General features: G+C 33.8%; 3 protein-coding genes across 9 annotated transcripts; 1 reads left to right on the top strand and 2 right to left on the bottom strand.

Annotated features, from left to right (window-relative positions):
* The first annotated feature begins 3,149 nt into the window (after positions 1-3,149).
* LOC106765387 (mitogen-activated protein kinase kinase kinase YODA) lies at positions 3,150-11,968 on the top strand. Of its 6 annotated transcripts, none has more exons than XM_014649987.2 (13): positions 3,150-3,457; positions 3,623-3,688; positions 4,836-5,546; positions 5,651-6,373; positions 6,815-6,902; positions 7,128-7,190; positions 7,449-7,609; positions 8,364-8,439; positions 8,966-9,025; positions 9,118-9,225; positions 9,390-9,626; positions 9,739-9,830; positions 10,142-11,968. In XM_014649987.2, exons 3-13 carry the CDS (start codon positions 4,987-4,989, stop codon positions 11,787-11,789), a joined length of 3,816 nt encoding a protein of 1,271 aa, XP_014505473.1. In that variant the 5' UTR covers positions 3,150-3,457; positions 3,623-3,688; positions 4,836-4,986; the 3' UTR covers positions 11,790-11,968. The 6 variants fall into 6 exon arrangements, with proteins under 6 accessions (XP_014505473.1, XP_022640070.1, XP_014505471.1 ...); XM_022784349.1 differs by having other exon boundaries at positions 3,558-3,688; XM_014649985.2 differs by having other exon boundaries at positions 3,150-3,467.
* A 942-nt stretch (positions 11,969-12,910) lies between these two features.
* On the bottom strand, positions 12,911-15,719 carry LOC106766772 (short-chain dehydrogenase TIC 32, chloroplastic). Of its 2 annotated transcripts, XM_014651521.2 has the most exons (8): positions 15,527-15,717; positions 14,755-14,986; positions 14,396-14,475; positions 14,084-14,237; positions 13,847-13,925; positions 13,617-13,701; positions 13,303-13,349; positions 12,911-13,193 (listed from the first exon to the last, which is right to left on the bottom strand). In XM_014651521.2, exons 1-8 carry the CDS (start codon positions 15,630-15,632, stop codon positions 13,029-13,031), a joined length of 948 nt encoding a protein of 315 aa, XP_014507007.1. In that variant the 5' UTR covers positions 15,633-15,717; the 3' UTR covers positions 12,911-13,028. The 2 variants fall into 2 exon arrangements, with proteins under 2 accessions (XP_014507007.1, XP_022640074.1); XM_022784353.1 differs by lacking the exon at positions 13,303-13,349 and having other exon boundaries at positions 15,527-15,719.
* Positions 15,720-17,460: 1,741 nt separating this feature from the next.
* LOC106768796 (probable aquaporin PIP1-2) lies at positions 17,461-18,842 on the bottom strand. Its single transcript, XM_014654123.2, has 4 exons — positions 18,471-18,842; positions 18,073-18,371; positions 17,835-17,975; positions 17,461-17,755 (listed from the first exon to the last, which is right to left on the bottom strand). The coding sequence occupies exons 1-4, from the start codon at positions 18,796-18,798 to the stop codon at positions 17,660-17,662; spliced, it is 864 nt and encodes a 287-aa protein (XP_014509609.1). The 5' UTR covers positions 18,799-18,842; the 3' UTR covers positions 17,461-17,659.
* Between the last annotated feature and the right edge of the window lie 830 nt (positions 18,843-19,672).

The raw sequence follows: 19,672 nt of genomic DNA, 5'->3' as shown, positions 1-19,672 counted from the left end.
ATTAAATGTTCCCATACTTGTGATGCAATATGGTTTTTAGTGGTGTCTTACCACCACTTAATGCCAAAACATTTGCAAAATTGAGTACTCAATGACACTTTCTGACACTCAACGTCCTGGAACTAAAATATTCCCAAACAAAACTGGTCAACGCAGTACAACACCACTTAACGATATATCAATTGATAAAAAGTACATTTTGTGATTTCAAATGAACTTGGACTTGATCAATTACTCAGATTGGTACTTATTTCTCAATGAATTGGTTCAAAAGAGTTTTTACACATTAAAACTCGTACCAATTTATTCAATTGTTCAAAATCTAAGTTCTTTAGTTATACAAATCCAAACAACAATCAAACATAAAACAATCATCCAAATCATACAAATTAATTCAATCATACACATAAGTCAAATTCATCAACAAGCAAAACATCATATTTATCAAACTCACACACACCAAAGTACCTAGCTTCCTGTATTTTTGACAAGTGTTCAAACAATTTAAAATCCTTATAACACTCTGAAACATGTAGGAAACCTTATTTGTCTAAGAATAACATAAAATGATCAGGGTATGTCTCTAAAATCATGAATTAATAAAGAATCTTATAGATGATTCTAAAAAAACATGTGAACAAGATTTTGTCCATATTCAAAGGAAGAACTAATTTGAATCTAAAAAAAAGACAAGAATCTAACTTACTCAAACTAAGAAATTGATATGCTAAAGATTGAAAGTTCACTATAGTAATCACTTGAAAAGTCCTTAATATTCAAACAAATAGACGAGAGGTTAAATAATTTAAAAAAAGAAAAAAATTAAAAATAAAATATATATTTTTAATTAATAAAAAAAATTTACAAAAATTCTATTCATACTTTAAATTTTTGATATTAATGTAATTAAATCTTCTAATTTTATACACTATCAATTTAAAAATTAGTTTTCTAAACTCTTAAACGTCGTACTTATAAATATACAGAAGGATTTTTCTAATACATTTTTAAAATAAAATAGAGATTATATAATATACAAATAATTGTTACATCTGTGAATAATAAATATTTGTTCAGTTAATTTCACATCACAAAGATGCATTTCTTATTTATGACTATTTTATTTTTGTTCTAAGTCTTTTTAAATTCATGTTAATTGAAGATTGGAAAATTTTAAAACAAAATCCAATAACCAGATCTAATAGTTAGATATTAAAAGCATCTTAGTTTTGCTAACAATTTAAATACTTTAAAAGCTCAGTCACGCTACCACATATCAATTTTCATTTTCCAATGTTTGATGTAGTTGCAATTTAATGCTATCGTTTAAAAAAAATGTATTCTTGAAATCAGTTTAAATTCAAATTAGCTAAACGGTTACTATATACTGCTATTATTAATAATATTATAAAAAATAGATGATTTAATGTAAATGATTTGTTATAATCATTTTTGCTTTTATAGTTTAATTGTAATGTTTACTTAAATCATTTTAAATATAATTTTATTTTAGTGAGAATTTTTATTTTATTTTTGAAAATGGTGTTTATAAAATATTAAAATATTAAGATGTTTGATTTTAAAATACTAGTTTTGAAATGAAAGATTATGTGTGATTGTTTTTCCCATGATAAAATTGTTCCTTTTTATAAATTCCCTTTTAAAAACCTTTTAAAGTATTTTGTTGGGTGATATTATAAATTTATAAACTGAAAAAATACATTTTTTAGATGTTTGGGTATTAACAGAAAAGAAACAAAAGCTTTACAATCTTACCTTTAGAAGAAAAAGACAAATCCAACCAAAAATAAGAAGATAAAATGTTTGAAGGAAAACAATTAAACAATTCTATCACGAGAATAAAACGATATATAAATGAAAAATATAAAAATAGAATAAAATATTTTTTCTAATAAGTGAAAGTTAATTAAATTAGAAATTGAGACGTTGAATCACATTAATATCAAGAATAGTTAACCTAAATGGTTAACAAATTCTATGAACTAAGTCATTTATCATTTTTAAGATTTCTGAATTAGTTAAAAAAAGAATTCTATATATAAGAATACAAACAGTATTATCTAAACTAATTATAGGGGTAAGATGAATTAATTAATTTATTTGGTAACATCAATATTACCATTAATTTAATATTATACTATAAATACTTTAAATTCCTTTGTTCTATTTTTCCTCCTATTATTAACTGATGAAACTTCATTTAAAAGTACTTTTATAGTAAACAAAGTGCAACTTATCATTTGAAGAGATTGCATAAAAGGTTAACATTAATGCATATAAAAATCAAATTTTAAAATGGTGCTCATAGAAGGAATTAAAAGCAATAAACAGAGGAATACATTGAACACTATTGTTATGTTAATATTTAAATGTATTAAATATTACTACTTATTAGTATGCTTCAACATTAATTAATATATTAAATATATTATGCTCAGTATTAAATAATATAACTATTAAAGATTAAATATATTTAGTGTATTAGTATTCCATAATTATAATGTTATTTAAATATTTTAGTACGAAACGTTGTTATTATGTTATAAAAAATATTCTGAATATTTTGTTGTATAATTTTTAGTGCAAGCGTGCTTTCAATATTTAGGAAGAATCCAGTTTTACCTTTCCAAGAAAAGAAATCGTTTTAATTTTAAATTTGTTTAATAAATACTATTTTAATCTCTCAACAATTTACCATTTAAAAAACTAGAAACAGTTTTGGAAAATCTTTTTGGTTATGTTTAAAGATCAAAAAATAATTTTAAAATTTTGAGAAAATTAAAATAATCAACACACTTTTTCATTTTTTTTATTTTTTTAATCTCACTTAGATTTAAAACATTGTTTACATGTTTAAAAAAGGAAAAAAAAGAAAGCGAGAGTATTCAAAAGTAATTAAAAGAGAAAAGAAAAAAAAAGGAAAAAATCCTCTTAATCAGTAGGTCACTGATAATATTAAATAAATAATTGATTATGCATAAGTTGCCGTTAACTACTGATGAAATAAAGATTCGGTGTGTTAGGATACAATATAATACCATGATAGCGTCTAATGTTGGATACCCCAACCGCACGATGGCACCATATGTAATTCATCTTTGGAGCGTATCTATAACTGAGTATTTAACGGTGAGATACCTACTAGGAAGTGGTTCCCACAGGTTTATGCACAGTATTGAATCGTTTTATAAAGTTTAAAAAATTAATAAATCATTAATTATTATTATTATTTAATTAGTTTCTCACACTGCACTTACGTTTGGACAATAACACTAAACTGAAAGTACCTTGTTTTGTGCCTGTTTTTCGCTCTTATTCTTGCAAGTTCCCATGGCTTTTCTCCGACTCTTTAACTTCGCGCTACAGTGTCTGTGATGAACGGACACCTCGAGGTTCTTATTTTCGACAAATGGCAATGCTCTGGCGCTGAAGAAAGGTATCACTGAGTAAGTGTAGGGTTACGGTGTTTCGTTCTTTGTTTAATTTATTGTGCTGGTTAGAATAATTTGTGTGTTTTGAAACCTATCCTTGTGCAGAATCGTTTGCATGCTTCTTTCTGGAATTTGAACTAGTTGAGCTTCGGTTGCTATTTTCTGTGTAGGAATTGGAGCTCATTCTGGTTTGCTGTTGGTTTGTTGCTGATTAGTTGCTGTTGCTGGCATTGTTGGTGCGTGCAATTTTGTGTCAATTTCTTTGTGAATACCGTTGTGTATGTTGTCATTTTCACTCTAGAGAGTTGGTTGAACTAGTGGATCTAATTGAAGGTCATTACGGCTCTGTCACTGGTTCTTTTTGTTTCATTGGGCTGATTTTATGTTCATGTGCAATGTTGTTTGTCATTTGTGTCTTTTCAGAGCTTAATTATGATATCTGGTTTGAATGCATAACTGAAAGAGAGAGAATGAATGAAATGTACTTGATAAACTCTGTCTGTGTGCTGGCTAGTTTGTTCTTAAGAAAGAAAAGATTGATAGATTGATGATTCGTATCTAAGAAACTGATATGTGGCTTTTGATTAAGATACCTACGATTTTTTGTTATTAATCATGAATGTCATTAATTCATGCAATTTTTACCATTTTTATGAATTTACATGTATATTATACATTATATAAACTGCATAAATTATTTTAAAATTGTGGCTGTTCTACAATCCTGTTAAAGTATTTTGAGGGCTGGTCTCTAAGAACCACTATCCAGAATTTAAAACATGGAGTCAACTATACCTAAGTGAACTTTGTCTAGTGGTTTCATTTGATCCATGTAGACAACCTCACACAGTGGAATAAGACTTTTGTTGCTGCTGCTGCTACACTTTGCCTAATTATAAAACTCAGTTGCTACACTATCTTCATTATTTCATTGTCAGTGATTCACTTTTTTTATGTTTTGAGTATATAATGATACAACTGTCTTCATAGAACAAGTTAGGGCCATAGCTTCTGGTTTTTTTAGGAACACTTTTGCACTCTATAACAATTTTACAACTCAGTAGAACATAATTGATGCGATACTTGTGTTGTCTTCAATTTCCTAAAATCATCATATTATCATCTCGCCTTCTAATTTTCAACCTGACAATGTTCCTGGGTTCCTTGGATTTAAGTTTGGAATGTGAAAGCATCTGTAGTGTATGTTGTCATGTAATAGGTTTCAGTAAGTGCCACAGACTACAACATAGATCAAAATATTTTCAACATTAGATTATCAATTACATATTCTCATTTACTTCTGTAAAGCCTTTTGGTGTGGATGATTTATTTTTTTAAATGTTTATTTTTTGAGAACAAACTAAGATTGGAAGTCATTTACAGATTGTTATGGTGTGACACTTCAGAGGAACCCCAATTGAGTTAATTGTATTACAAACATTTGTGCTGTAATGCTAAATGTGAATTTACACCTAGAGTTTGCAAATAGTTTCTGCCCTACCCCTCTGCGTGTTTGGCAAGCTTTTCCTAAGACATGCGGTCGTGGTGGGGAAAGTCTTCTTCCAAAGAGGTGAAAAGGAAGGAAAACAAGGAAAGTATTATTCACACCATACAGCGGAAATTAAAGAATGCTTCTGAAGAGAAATGCAATAACAAATCTGAAAGATCAAGGAGACATCGTGATGATGCCATCTCCAAAAAAGGATCTAGATCTCTTGCACCTTCAAGATCACCATCACCCTCTACACATGTATCCCGATGTCAAAGTTTTGCAGAAAGGCCTCTCTCTCAACCACTTCCATTACCTGGGTCACATCTTTCGGATGCCATTGGTGCAAATTCTGGGGTTATTTTAACATCAAAACTTGATAGAACCATAAACTCAAAGCCATCTCTATATTTTCCCCTTCCAGTACCTGGTTTTGTTTCAAACAAGGAAGATGCTACTTATATGGAAGGAGAAATAGCCACTGCATCTGTTTCTAGTGAAAGCTCAATTGATAGTGGCAACTCATTTGATTCGCCGCATTTTGTTAGCCCTCTGGCTTCTGATTGTGAAAATGGAAACCGAGCAACCATTAATAGTTCTTTCAGGTTGTTTTGTTTCCTTCTAGATACATTTATTTTAAATGCTTTCCCTTTATTTACCTTTTCTTTTTGTTCCTTCTGTTACTAAATTTATTTCTATTTTCCTGAAGTCTGGTGCACAAGAACCAACCACTTATTACTATACAAAGAAACTCAAGAGCATTCTCAAAACCAAGTCCTCAGTTGTGCAATAATAAGCCATTGTCTACCTCACCAAGAGGGGTTCCATTACATCTGCAAAATCTGCAAGTGGCTCGCCCAGGTGGTTTGTGTAGTGCTCCAGGTAGTTCAATATCAAGTCCTAGAAATCCGACGGGAACATTTGGTCCTGAACAAATGTTCAACTCTGAATTACAGACAAGAAAGCCTTATCCAGATATAGCTTCTGGGCACTCCTATAGTCTGGTTTCAGGCCGTAATTCTAGCCATATTTCAGTTGGTGGGGATCTTTCGGGACAGATGATTTTGCCTCAAAACAGGTGTAGCCCTGAGTGTTCTCCAATAGTTAGTCCCAGAATGACAAGCCCCGGTCCCAGTTCCAGGATACAGAGTGTTACTGTGACCCCTCTGCATCCCAAAGCCGGAGGAACTGCAGCAGAAGCACATACACGACGCCTTGACGATATGAAACAAAAAAATCATCAGTTACCACTTCCTCCAATATCAGTTACTAAGCCGTGTCCATTTTCTCCACCCTATTCTGCATCAACAACTCCTTCAGCCCCTCGTAGTCCTGCCGGATCAGAAACTTCGATAAGCCCAGGTTCGCGCTGGAAAAAAGGGCAGTTGCTTGGAAGGGGAACATTTGGACATGTATATCTTGGTTTTAACAGGTCCGTATTAAGTGTGTGAATTTTTTATTTTTATTTTTGTGTTCACCTTCTCTTTAAATTATGATACGTGGTACATATGGTCGTTTTTTTCCGTATTTTATTTGAGTAATAAAAATTTGGGAGTAATCTGTAAAATTTGGGTAGGGTGTAAGTACCAAGGGAGGAGTAGTACAGCAGTACCAACTTACCCAGGTGCCTGCCAGATGTATTCTGCTGTTGGACCAATAATCACTGTATGCGTCATTCAGGAATTCTTAATCAAGCAGATTGTGTTTGAATATGCATTTCTCCACTTTTTACATCACCCTCATCCGTTAATATGTCAGCACTGGTCCTGTTTGAAAGTTGATATTTGTTGTTGTTCATGCTTTGTGTTTTTTTCTGCATTAAATTCTTTGAACTCTTTAATTGTGACGTAGTTCAACTTTTGATATTCTATAGAGAAAGTGGTGAGATGTGTGCGATGAAGGAGGTAACCCTTTTTTCAGATGATGCTAAATCAAGGGAAAGTGCGCAGCAACTTGGCCAAGTAAGCTTTCTTTTGTAGATTCGGTGGAATACCCTTGTATGATCCATTTTACATGTCTTATACTTGCCTTTTCTTTTGAAAGGTTAAAATTGTGACGTAAGAAAAAAGTTATTTCCTTTCCTCAATTGTGCTTACTTGTTTAAACAGTTGACAAGGGATAATTGTGAATTAATGACATTTTATAATCATAGCGATGAGTATTCACATACGTGATGGCATTTGCAGGAAATTGCAATGCTTAGTCGGTTGCGGCATCCAAATATTGTTCAGTATTATGGATCTGAGACGGTATTTATTGAACCTTTGACTTTATACAGTAAATGATTTCACTTTCTGAGTCTGCTTGCATAAATCAAGACTTCAACGTTTGCACAAATCAGTTGTTGTAATTGCTTGTATGTTTTGAGAAACACGATTAAATTTCTTCTTAACTGCAATTGCAGCTACTACTGTAATTTAGTGCTTCACATGCTGTCAAACTATTGACTATCAATTGTCAAGTTCCGAATGCATTTACTGCTTTATGAAAATTTTATGCCTAAACAGATCGATGACAGACTTTATGTATACTTGGAGTATGTCTCCGGTGGGTCAATCTATAAGCTGGTTAAGGAATATGGCCAGTTAGGTGAAATTGCAATTCGCAATTATACTCGACAAATTTTGTTAGGACTCGCATATTTACACGCCAAGAACACTGTTCACAGGTGAGTTTTATACATATTGTACTTGAAGTCTTCTCATAATTTTCAATCATTGTAGTCAGTAGCGCACTGTAGTGGAGTAGCTAGGCAGAGTGGACTTGAGCTGCTAAGGGATTGAAATAGAATAGCGGTTTTCAATAGCAGTTGTTGCAACCGCTAGTGTCTTTTCATGTTCTATAGTGGCGCTCCCGTGATAAAAACCCATTTTACCTGAGCTTAGATTTTTGGGGTAAAACTGTTATTTCTTTCCTATTTTCTAGTTCATTTTTTGCTTTAGAAAGTAATAGGGTTTGAAATCCTTCTTCCTTGACCATTTCATAAAATAGTTACCTTTGTTTTACTATTTATTCCTTCACACTTTACGGCAATTTCTTTTATGTCTCCCGCTCTTTCTTCCCATTTTTCATTCTACTAATCTGTTATGCTCTTTTTCTATTAATTTATTGTATGCATAAAACTCCCCAAAAAAATTATAAAGAAATTCATGATATGTAACAGGTCAGAAGATTGCACATCAATCTAGGAGCAATACAGTAATAAATAAATAAAATGACATGAATTTCTTTATTTAGTTTGTATTATTAATTTTAAAAACATCTACCTTACTGCTAGCCCGCCCGCTATAGTGTTTTCAAAGGTGGCTGCTATGCGCCAGTTTCCTAGACTAATAATATGGTTTCAATTCGTATCTATTGTTTTAATTATGTTGTGATCTGTGAAATGATTTCACCTGGTCTGATCACTAAATTCTGATCAGGGACATTAAAGGAGCAAACATATTGGTGGACCCTAATGGGCGGATAAAATTGGCAGATTTTGGGATGGCAAAGCATGTAAGAGCATTTAAATGTTTTATTGTGCAACATCTATGACTTTTTAAGAGCATTTAAATGTTTTATTGCGCAGAAGCATTTAAATATTTTATTGCGCAGAAGCATTTAAATATTTTATTGCGCAGACTTGAGTTGAGCATTTCATCACAATGGGTTTTACTAGCCAGGTCAACCTACTTAATGTGCTATGTTTGGTGGGTTGGGTTTACACATTTGAACCCATCAAGTGCAAGACCCGCCTCTCATAATCAGTGGCTTTTGATAGGTTGAGTTGACCCATCAAGTGCAAGATCCGCACCCTAAACTCACCTCATTCACTATATTGGAAAAATGTGTTTTAATTTTTTTTTTTTCATTTAGGTGACTTGGCCTATCAAAAACCTAACCATCATAAAATGGGGTGCACTGACTTTCCCAACTGTTCCAAAAAAAGGGGCCCACCTATCCTGCCCCATTCATTTGGCGGGAGGGCAACCTGCTTTGCCATCTTTCTAACTTGATATTTCCTATCTTGAATGGTTTGCAGATAAGTGGGCCATCTTGTCCATTTTCTTTCAAAGGAAGTCCTTACTGGATGGCACCTGAGGTCAGGATGATTTCTTGATTCATGTAAACTTTTTTGTCACTGTTCCTATAGTGTAGTCTATTCTTATCTGTGTTACTGCCTTAATTATGTAGGTTATAAAAAATTCAAATGGTTGTAATCTTGCGGTTGATATATGGAGTCTGGGATGCACTGTTTTGGAGATGGCGACAACAAAACCTCCTTGGAGCCAATATGAAGGGGTGAGTTTGTTGACAGACTAAAAGCATCTTGAATATTGATGTATGTGCATTTGAAATCTATTTTCGGACACAAATGATTCTTGGTTGGAAACTTGGAGCACATGCTTGTCTAGAAACATTGATTGCTTAACTTGTTTATGTTGTTTTACACCACATATTTCAAGGTTGCTGCTATGTTTAAGATTGGGAACAGCAAGGAACTTCCGACAATTCCAGATCATCTTTCAGAAGATGGAAAAGATTTTGTAAGGCTTTGTTTGCAAAGGAATCCTCAAAATCGTCCCTCGGCTGCTCAACTTCTAGAGCATTCATTTGTTAGAAATGCTATGCTGGAAAGATCTATTTTATCTGCCGCTCCTTCAGAAGATCCTACTGCTATAATAAATGCAGTGAGATCTCTGGTATGACATTTCATACAATCATCTTTTGTCAAGCTGCATTACTTTTTTTCAGTTTGTGCATGGCTACGTTGTCTGTTAGTTCTTACGATTCGTCACTTTGAATTTCTTTTAGGTCGTTGGACCTGCAAAACGTAATTCATGCTTAGACTCAGAAGTAGCCGGGATGAATCCGCCTAGAAACTTGAAAGCGGGTTCTGGATCAAGGTCTCTTTCAAACTCAAATGGCACACCCTTAAGCATGGGAAAGATCACGATAAAAAATACAAGTCTTCTTTGTGCATATGAATATCTGTAGCTGTACATGTATTCAAAAGCTAGGAACCTACATAACTTTAGCACTTATTTTAGGCAAGTAGCTTTATAGTTAAGTTTCAATAGTTGACAAGGAAAGATGGTGGATAAAGGTCTGATGTCATATTGGTCGAATTTATGCTCTTTTTACTTATTTTACTTTATTTTACGTACTTGGATATGAAAGAGAAGTTACTAACTTTTTTTGTGCCCTTTGTTTCCAGTGATCCTCATACACCTAGAGAGATCTCTTGTCCCATCTCTCCCTCTTTTCCTTATAAATCATTGCATACAAGTGGAAGGATGTCGCCTCCAATATCTAGCCCTCGTACTGCATCAGGCTCATCTTCGCCTCTAACCAGTGGCGGCGGTGCTATTCCATATCATCAGACAAAACAATCAATAATCTCCCACGAAGTTTCGGGGATGATACAAAGGTCCCATCATGGTGTTATTCCAATATCTAGCCCTCGTACTGCATCTGGCTCATCTTCGCCCTTAACCAGTGGCGGCGGTGCTATTCCATATCATCAGACAAAGCAATCAATGCTCTCTCCTGAAGTTTCGGGTATGATCCAAAAGTCCAATCATGGTGTTATTCCAATATCTAGCCCTCGTACTGCATCTGGCCCATCTTCACCACTAACCAGTGGCGGTGGTGCAATTCCATTCCATCAGTCAAAGCAACAACTATTCTCACATGAAGTTGTGGGTATGAGCCAAAAGTCTCAGAATGGTGCCATTCCAGTTTCTAGCCCTCGTACTGCATCTAGCTCTTCTTCACCACTAACCAGCGGTGGAGGCGCTGTTCCAGTTCATCAGACAAAGCAACCACTATTCTCACACGAAGTTTTGAGTATGATCCAAAAGTCTCAGAATGGTGCTATTCCAATATCTGGCCCTCATACTGCATCTGGCACATATTCGCCACTAACCAGCGGTGGAGGCGCTGTTCCATTTCATCAGACAAAGCAACCACTATTTTCACATGAAGTTTCCGGTATGATTCAAAGGTCTCAGAATGGTTGTATTCCAATATCTAGCCCTCCAACTCCATCCGGCTCATCTTCGCCACTAACCTGTGGGGGAGGAGCTATTCCGTTTCATCAGACAAAGCAGCCACTGTTCTCACATGAAGTTGTGGGTATGACTCAAAAGTCTCAGAATGGTGCCATTCCAATATCTAGCCCTCGTACTGCATCTGGCTCATCTTCACCACTGACCAGTGGCGGCGGTGCTATTCCATTTCATCAGACAAGGCCACAACTATTCTCAAATGAACTTGTGGGTATGATCCAAAAGTCTCTGGATGGTGCTATTCCAACAGCTAGCCATCGTACTGCATCTGGCTCATCTTCACCACTGACCAGTGGCGGCGGTGCTATTCCATTTCATCAGACAAGGCCACAACTATTCTCAAATGAACTTGTGGGTATGATCCAAAAGTCTCTGGATGGTGCTATTCCAACAGCTAGCCATCGTACTGCATCTGGCTCATCGCCTCTGACCAGTGGTGGCAGTGCTATTCCATGTCTTCAGACCAGGCAATCACAAATATCGCATGAAGTTGTTGGCATGAGCCAAAATCCTCAGCATGGTTTTCATTCATTTGGAAATACCCCTCATCAGGGTTCTAAGCATGCGCAGTTTGGGAGAAACTTGCAAACTACACATGCTTGCCGGGATGTAGGTTCATCTAACAATAACCATTCTAGGAGGGCTGTCCAGGGAGACCCAATAGAATTTCGCGATGGGAAATCATATTTGGCTGATTGCGTGTCACAACAGCTGTTGAGGGATTATGTACGGCTACATGCATGCCTGGATCTTAAACCCGATCCCCCAAATCCTGATCGCACAAATGGCTTATGATCTGCATTCAGTGCTCAGATGGTAGGCATTAAAATTTTGAAGGTTAGAGCATTCGGTTAGTGTAATAGCATAATCATGTAGTGCATTTGGGTAAATCGTAAATCTCAATTTTGTTCGGAATTCAAAATCGAATACCGTCTGAAGTCTGCGTTTCCTTGGAGGCGCAACATTCAGTCTTAGCCTTGCGTTAAAACATTTTTTGACCAGAAAATGTAAATTACTAACTTAAGTGCTGTCATTTGGCGTTTTATCATCATCCTAGGTCTAGCTGAAAATGGCGGTGGACGCCAAAGCGTATATAAACAGATGCCTATTGTAAATATTGGAGAAAAACGTTATATTTATTTAACAGTTTCCTCCTGTAATTGTCTCTTTGTTGGTTGGTTTCTTCAACTCATTTGGCGTTATCTCTACACTGAATTTTATCAGCATATGCCTGCTTAACTACCGAAAATTGCTCTCCGGAATTAACTGCCCAAAAGGTCGCAGCAATCTGCTAGAAACATAATTTTGGACCAATTTAAATTTAAAATTTAAAATTTATCTCATCATACTTTTACTCCCTGAACAATTCAATCGGGTGTACATAAATTAAAGAGGCTACTTGCTTGAGAACTTGGTAGCTTTTAATCCAAGAGAGGGGAATGGAAAGGAACTTTCTAGTTTTAACTAAATACATTAAAAAAATTTAGTAGAATATTAAGATGTGAAAAGAATAATATTCGTCCCTTTTCTCAAGGTTGAGAGAAATAGGTTAGGAAGAAAAGTAGATATTTAAAATGTGATATAGTTGTTCAAAATAATTTGAAATGTGTAATTTAAAAAAAAAAATGAAGACATTTCTAATGTAACAGTCACAATCCATATTTTATTGACACCCTTGCCAACCAAGGTAACGTTATCTTCTCGTTTTATCCTCTTTACCAAACACTAAGATTTGCCCAGTCGTAAAAGGCATGCCAAATGTGGTAATACTATAGCGATTGCATTGATACAATTTCCTAAATCCCAAGCACATTTACTTCCAAGTAACGATTTTGATATCAATGTAACGGAGTACTCCAACTGGTCAAGTTTGATCACAGTGCTGATTTTCACCAGTAACGATCTCAAAGCAATAATGGTAGTCTGAGATGTAATTTACTTAAAACCTTCAAGATTCAGCTTACGCCACTACAAAATTTCTTATTCTCTGAAATTTCATTTCCTCTAATTCAGTTCAGTCAAACAAACTTTAAGCTACTTTGGATTAGTCAGACTTGAGCTGAATTCCCATAGTTTTTTTGCCAGCCCTGAATCTTTAGCCAGAGAGGTTGGGTCGGCCTTATTGCAATCCATAAAGTATTCACCAGATACTCCCTTCACTTGTGGATGCAACGCCACGTAACACTGAGTTGCAGCTCCCTATAAACATGCCCCAACAATTCAATTATCAAAACACCGGTGTAACATATTTAGATTAACAGCATATCAGCACACACTGTTGTAGATATATTTTGTATGTACTAAATACCTGTTGAACATTTTTAAGGAAGTACTTGCCCACCATATTAGCAAGGGCTGCATAAACCAAGTACTAGATACATGAATGAAAGTTCAAATCGTTATGCAAGGAGCTTTGTACAAGAATCACCAGCTATAACATCTGTTTTGCTTCTCTTTATGACCCTTTTAGTATATATATGCATAGAACGGTAAGCATATTTATATGGATTATTTTGATCAGTCATATAACTATGTCTAATATTTGTTAAACCGGTATCAGACCTATTTCCAAATTCAAGGATACTAATAAACACATTATTTGAATGGCATATAGATACTAACCATTAACATAACCATGGTATCGCAAAATATTTGTAACAATTGATCCAGGATGAAGGGAGTTGACAGTTATTTCCACTCCTTCTTCCTGAACAAAGGAAACATGCTAGGGTTACGTCAAACTAAAACCAACTAGTTCACCGGTTAGTCAAAAGACCAAAAGGATTGAAAACTCCATTACTGAAGCAGGCTATTTACAAACATAGAACACTAAATATTGCAGTAAATAATACCTTCAAGCGCCTTGCAAGCTCCTTTGCATGCAGAATGTTAGCAAGTTTTGATTGTCCATAAGAAAAATAACTGTTGTACCTGATAAAAATCAGATAGAGGTGGAAATTATGCAATTTTGGGAACTCAACATTGGACAAGAATAGTATACATTTATTATGATTTGTTTTATAGCAAGAGCTTTGTAGCAAACGGGGAAAAGGTTTGCCATTGATTTATCGTTCCAATCAGACTGTTACCCTGATTCATCATTGATCTTGTCAAACAAAATTCCTTCACGGTATGCAAATCTGTGTGCCTCTGATGATAGAATAACTATCCTTCCTTCCTGTTTGCATTCTCGTACTGTTTTTTTCATTGTTTCTAATAAAAGGTTTGTCAAGAGAAAATGACCTACAAAATAGTATTAAAAATTAATCTTCAAAACATTTCTGAAAACTATACGACAACAACCAACTTTAAGTTATATATGACGATTTACAAAGACATTTAGCAGAAATGAAGTTAGAGAAATCCCACATATTATGTGAAGTAAACATATAATATAATACCTAAATGATTGGTTGCAAACTGCAATTCAATATTGTCTTGGGAAAGCAAGAATGGAGTTGCCATCACTCCTGCGTTGTTACTTCAAGGGAAAGAAAGAATATTATTTCTTTCAACTTTTAAATAAGCAAAAGATTATGATTTGTCTCAACTTTAAGTATGCAATCAACACAAAAACAAGGAAGTAATTTTACAGGTATAAAGTTGGCAAACAAGAGAGTATAAAGTTGGCAAAAACATCTTTCCAGAAAGATATGAGCATAATAAAAAGTCATCAATCATTCACATTCAACCACTTGGAGCCAAAAAGACAAAACATTACCCAAGTTATCTTAAAACAACTAGAGTTAAGATCTCTTACATTAGAATATTGAGTGAAAGACCAGATGAGTTAAAATCTGCTGCAAATTTCCTTACCGATGCCATAGAGCTTAGATCTAACTCCATAACATCAATTTTAGCCGAGGGAATTTCCTTAAGAACAGTTTCTTTGACATTCTTACCACTGTCCACATTCCTTACTGCCATGACAACATGGACACCGCGGGATGCAAGAACCCGGGTGGTCTCCAGGCCAAGACCACTTGATGCTCCTGAAAATGGACTACGTAAGTACTGAACCATGATACTTAAAACCAGAGAAATAACTAAGCCTCCCATCTAAATCAAATAACAAGTTATATGGATCTCATTTGTTCAACAATTCAGAAAAATTAGTCACTATAAGAACCAAAGAAAGTTAAACAATCTTGTGTTGTATGGTATACCAGATAATGTAACATATCATTTTCTTAAGAGATCACAAGTGTTGTGTCTTCGATGGGGCTATTCTCATACAAAGCTTTGATATAATGCTACCATTGAAACAGGCCATAAGTGATGCATCATTAAACTACAACACAACATAAGAAAATATAACACTGTCCACTTTCAATTCATTTCATCCCACAAAAGGGTTTCAAGTGGACCAAGGCGTTCTCGATCAGACAATGATAAAAATGTTGACTTGCTTCAAGTGGAAAAGCCTTTCATGCAAACACACACACCCCAATTTTCTCACCACCCAGAAACGCAAAACAGAATATTTTTATGCAAAGAAAATTAAAAAAAAAAAAAAAAAAAGGAAGAAAAACCTGTGACAATGGCGGTGAGAGCGGTTCCATCAATCCCTTGAGTGACTTGTTCGGCTGTGGAAGAGGCTGAGAACCCCGACGCCCCTTTCCAACCGAGAAACCACATTTTTACTTTCGCACACCAAACAAGTCAAAACACAGATCACGTTGAGTTCCGATTTCTGTATAAAGCTTACACATACTCACCCAATACTTTCACATAATATATTAACGGAAAACACTAAAAATAATTACAATTAATTCTTCATATTTTTTCAAATCATGATTAACCTTCTCTCCCTTATGTAAAAATTTGTGATGATATAATATTTTTAAAATAAAGGGATAAATTTGTGTAAATTTTTTACCTTAAATGATTGGTTTTAATAATTTTCAAAAATTAAAATATATTTAAATTATTTATTATTAATTTTTTTTTATTTTTAAATATTTGTTTAGATAAAAGTAATTAAAATATTTTATATTTTATTTTTTTGTTTAGATAAGGTAATTACATTCCTCTTTTAAGATAAAATTTTATTGTAAAATATGTATTTTAAAATTAAAATTTACAAAAAAAATATATATATTAGTTCCACTTTAAATATTCAACTAATATTAACTACTAATTTTATTTTTTTCAATATTTATCTATAATCATTAAGAAAGAGATTTTTTTAGTAACTATTAAGTAACTGATTTTTTGCATACACATTCATTGATTCATTGTTTATTTTATGCTTGTCAATATAAACTATAGTTATAGATAAAATAATGTGACCTTCTGACATAGCAAGAATAGACCTTCTTATGTAACTCACAATCGTCTTCTTAATAACAACATGGTTAGATAATTAAATTTCCTTTGTTTTTAAAATATTTTGTTTGAACAAAATTAATTAAAATATTTTACATCTTAATTTATTTTTGTTACAAAGTAATTGTATTTCTCTTTTAAGATAAAATTTTATTTTAAAACTAAAATTTACAAAAAATATTAGTTCAAAATTAAATATTCAAATAATATTTAATAATTTAAAATTTTCTTCAATATGTATACATACAATACGTGTATATATTAAGAGAGCAACTAGTTGTGAAATTTTAATTTTCTTCTTTTTTTTTTAAGTGAATTTTAAATTTTATTGTTTTAATTATTTGAAAAACCTTCTTATAATTTCTTGATTTCAATTTTTTTTTTTCATTTAAACAACTCACTTTACTCTAAAAATTTTCAGATAAACCAACTAAAATGTGTCGACCAAATACACTAGTATATTATTTTCAAAATAAAAAGTAAAAAGAATTTGAATCTGATTTTCATTTAAAAAAAACATTACATCTGTTTTTAATAACCCGAACATTTGCTTACTGTATATTGGTAGTACAAGTTTTATTATTTAAAACGATAAAATCTAATTCAAGTATAACTATTTATTACTTCTAGAGCAATTATCATTTATGTTGAATTTGACTTTCTTTTGAAATGTAAATTTAAAATGAATAAATGATATTAAGTTAAACTAAAAGCAATTAAAATGCGTTGAAGAAACATATTGGATGTGCAAATGGGCACAAAAATGTAAGTGAAGCTGGAAAGTTAAAGTGCTTCAAAAAGCAAAAAGCTTAAAAATGATTTCTTAAAAGGATAAAAGGTAGAAATGAAAGATGCTCAAAGCAAATAATGAACAACTTTGATTGAAGTTACCAATCCTAACTACCAATAACTTAGACAAATTTCTTGTCATAACTTTCAAGCATCATCATCATCATCATCATTAACCGGCTTCAATATATATAATTTTTCAATCTTCAAAAGCATAAAAATAGTTTGAAATTTCATATTTTTAAACTTAATTTCAACATAGTATGCAGATCTGCATTTTCAACAGACATTCTTAAAGTCCTCTAACATTGTCGAGACCTTTAATAATATATATTCTACCAAGAGAGTATGATAATAAAAGGAGCAATCCATTAAAATAAAAGAATAGATAAAAGAGGTGGTTCAGTGTGAGAAATAGCATGTCATAATTTACATCCATAAAGGATTAATTAACAGAAAAAGATTCACATGATGAAATTGGAAATTAAGCAGACAGCAGAGACATAAACAACAATTAAATGAAGCAAGCTCGTGGAAGAATGAAGAGCCTAAGCTCTTGCCTTGAAAGGAATGGCTCGGATAACTATCTGGTGATACAAAGCAGCAAGAGCAGCTCCAATGAAAGGTCCAACCCAGAAAATCCACTGTAAAACCACAGAATCAAACATTAATATCAGAACAAAATTTTAAATCTTGAGAAATTATGCAAGAAAAGGAACGTACTTGGTCATCCCATGCATGGTCCCTGTTGTAGATAATGGCTGCTCCAAGACTCCTAGCAGGGTTAATTCCAGTTCCTGTGATGGGAATGGTGGCCAAGTGAACCAAGAACACAGCAAATCCGATGGGAAGTGGAGCCAAAATCTGCAATTATATATATCATACCATAAAATTAACCTCATTCAAGCTAGATTTGGTTAGAAAGAATTGAATGCATGCAGTGTAAGAAGAGCAGTCGTACAGGAACGTGAGAGTCTCTGGCGTTTCTCTTGGCATCAGTTGCAGAGAAAACGGTGTAGACAAGAACAAAAGTGCCAACAATCTCAGCTCCAAGTCCATCACCTTTAGTGTATCCAGAATTCACAAAATTAGCTCCACCTTTGAACAACTCATACCTAGCATTACCCTCAAAGCCCTTCACCACACCGGCCCCAGCGATGGCTCCAAGAACCTGCATGATGATGTAGAACACTGCCCTTGTGAGGGACAACTTCCTTGCCAAAAACAGACCAAAGGTCACAGCTGGGTTGATGTGTCCCCCTGCAACCACAACAAATGCAGATCTGCCTCAGTTCCAAATCTTTAAGAAGATGAGAAAAAGTAGCATAGGAAAAGCAAAATGAGAAAAGGGTATGATACCTGAAATTCCAGCAGTGCAGTAGACAAGGGCAAAGATCATGCCACCGAAGGACCAAGCAATGCCTTGAATGCCAACAGAGGAGCACTTGGAAGATGACCTGTTGACACCCATCACAGTTAAGATGGTTATGTAGAGGAACAAGAAGGTGGCCACAAACTCAGCAATCCCAGCTCTGTAGAAAGACCATGATTTGAGCTCGCCGGGCTCAAACAATGGAGCCGGCGGTGGCTCCTTGTAGTCCTTGTCACCCTGTGCCGCCGTACCCAACGGCTGCCTCTCCGAGAACTTGTTTGCTCCAACCTTAACATCTTCCTCTTTATTCTCCATTCTCTCTCTCTCTTTTCCAAATTCAATAAGCTATCTAGGGTTCCATTCCATCACTTCCTTTATATAGTGGAAGAAGGAAACTCAAAACTCCACTCTCCAGCTAATAATTACTATCTTATATATTATATTATTATAAAGTAATTAAAAGCTTCAAGTGTGGCTGTTTTTTTGTTTTTAGCAAAGGCTGTTAATTATGTTTTGGCTATGATTAAAAAACTAATATAATACTTGGTTAAGGTCTTAACATGGTGATGTGCATGATTATTTAAATATGGAAAAGTGTATAAAAGGATGTGAGCAGTACAAACTTGTCTTCTTTATCCTCCGCAGACTCTTAACATTTTTGTCTTTTTAATGTTTTAACGTGTAAATTATGTAAAACTGAAACTTCCTATATATTACATTATGCTAACTACATAATTAATTAACATTTAATCACATTATACGAGTTTGGATGTTATCGAGAACGATTACGTTAATTTACTATTAACAAAATACGTTTATATTTTTTCTTTGAAACATAATCATATGATGCATGTCACTAAACAAGGTGGTTGCAATTAACGGTAGGGAAATGAGAGCCACAGGATTGAAAAATAGATCGGACGGATAAGAAGAAATGACCGTTTGGTTACCGTTGAGATAGTGACAGGCACATGGATTTATAGATAAGTGTTATGTGGTCGTTATCAAACTGTGGTTCTCAGTTACTGTTGTTACTGTTACTGTTGCACAAAAGGTGTTTCTCTCCTATTAAAGTGATTCCTCTGCCCGTGATTCTTCCATTAATCAAAAGCTATTTTCAGTTCTGTCAATTAAAATCTACCTGTAATCGAATAAAATAAAATGGCATTACATTAATTTAATAACACCC

This window comes from Vigna radiata, chromosome 7 (genome assembly GCF_000741045.1).
Source record: "Vigna radiata var. radiata cultivar VC1973A chromosome 7, Vradiata_ver6, whole genome shotgun sequence".
Classification (NCBI taxonomy): Eukaryota; Viridiplantae; Streptophyta; class Magnoliopsida; order Fabales; family Fabaceae; genus Vigna; species Vigna radiata.
Note: the sequence above shows the minus strand (reverse complement) of the source record. Positions and strands in the feature narration are given on the sequence as shown.

Coding starts and splice junctions, on each gene's coding strand:
- LOC106765387 (XM_022784352.1), top strand. CDS start 4,987: ATGCGGTCGTGGTGGGGAAAGTCTTCTTCCAAAGAGGTGAAAAGGAAG. Junction 9,627..9,738: donor TAAATGCAGTGAGATCTCTG/GTATGACATTTC, acceptor AATTTCTTTTAG/GTCGTTGGACCTGCAAAACG. Junction 9,831..10,141: donor AAAGCGGGTTCTGGATCAAG/GTCTCTTTCAAA, acceptor CTTTGTTTCCAG/TGATCCTCATACACCTAGAG.
- LOC106766772 (XM_014651521.2), bottom strand. CDS start 15,632: ATGTGGTTTCTCGGTTGGAAAGGGGCGTCGGGGTTCTCAGCCTCTTCC. Junction 14,987..15,526: donor TCTCACCGCCATTGTCACAG/GTTTTTCTTCCT, acceptor GTCCATTTTCAG/GAGCATCAAGTGGTCTTGGC. Junction 14,238..14,395: donor GTTTGCAACCAATCATTTAG/GTATTATATTAT, acceptor ACTATTTTGTAG/GTCATTTTCTCTTGACAAAC.
- LOC106768796 (XM_014654123.2), bottom strand. CDS start 18,798: ATGGAGAATAAAGAGGAAGATGTTAAGGTTGGAGCAAACAAGTTCTCG. Junction 17,976..18,072: donor CCAGAGACTCTCACGTTCCT/GTACGACTGCTC, acceptor ATATAATTGCAG/ATTTTGGCTCCACTTCCCAT. Junction 17,756..17,834: donor ACCATGCATGGGATGACCAA/GTACGTTCCTTT, acceptor GTGGTTTTACAG/TGGATTTTCTGGGTTGGACC.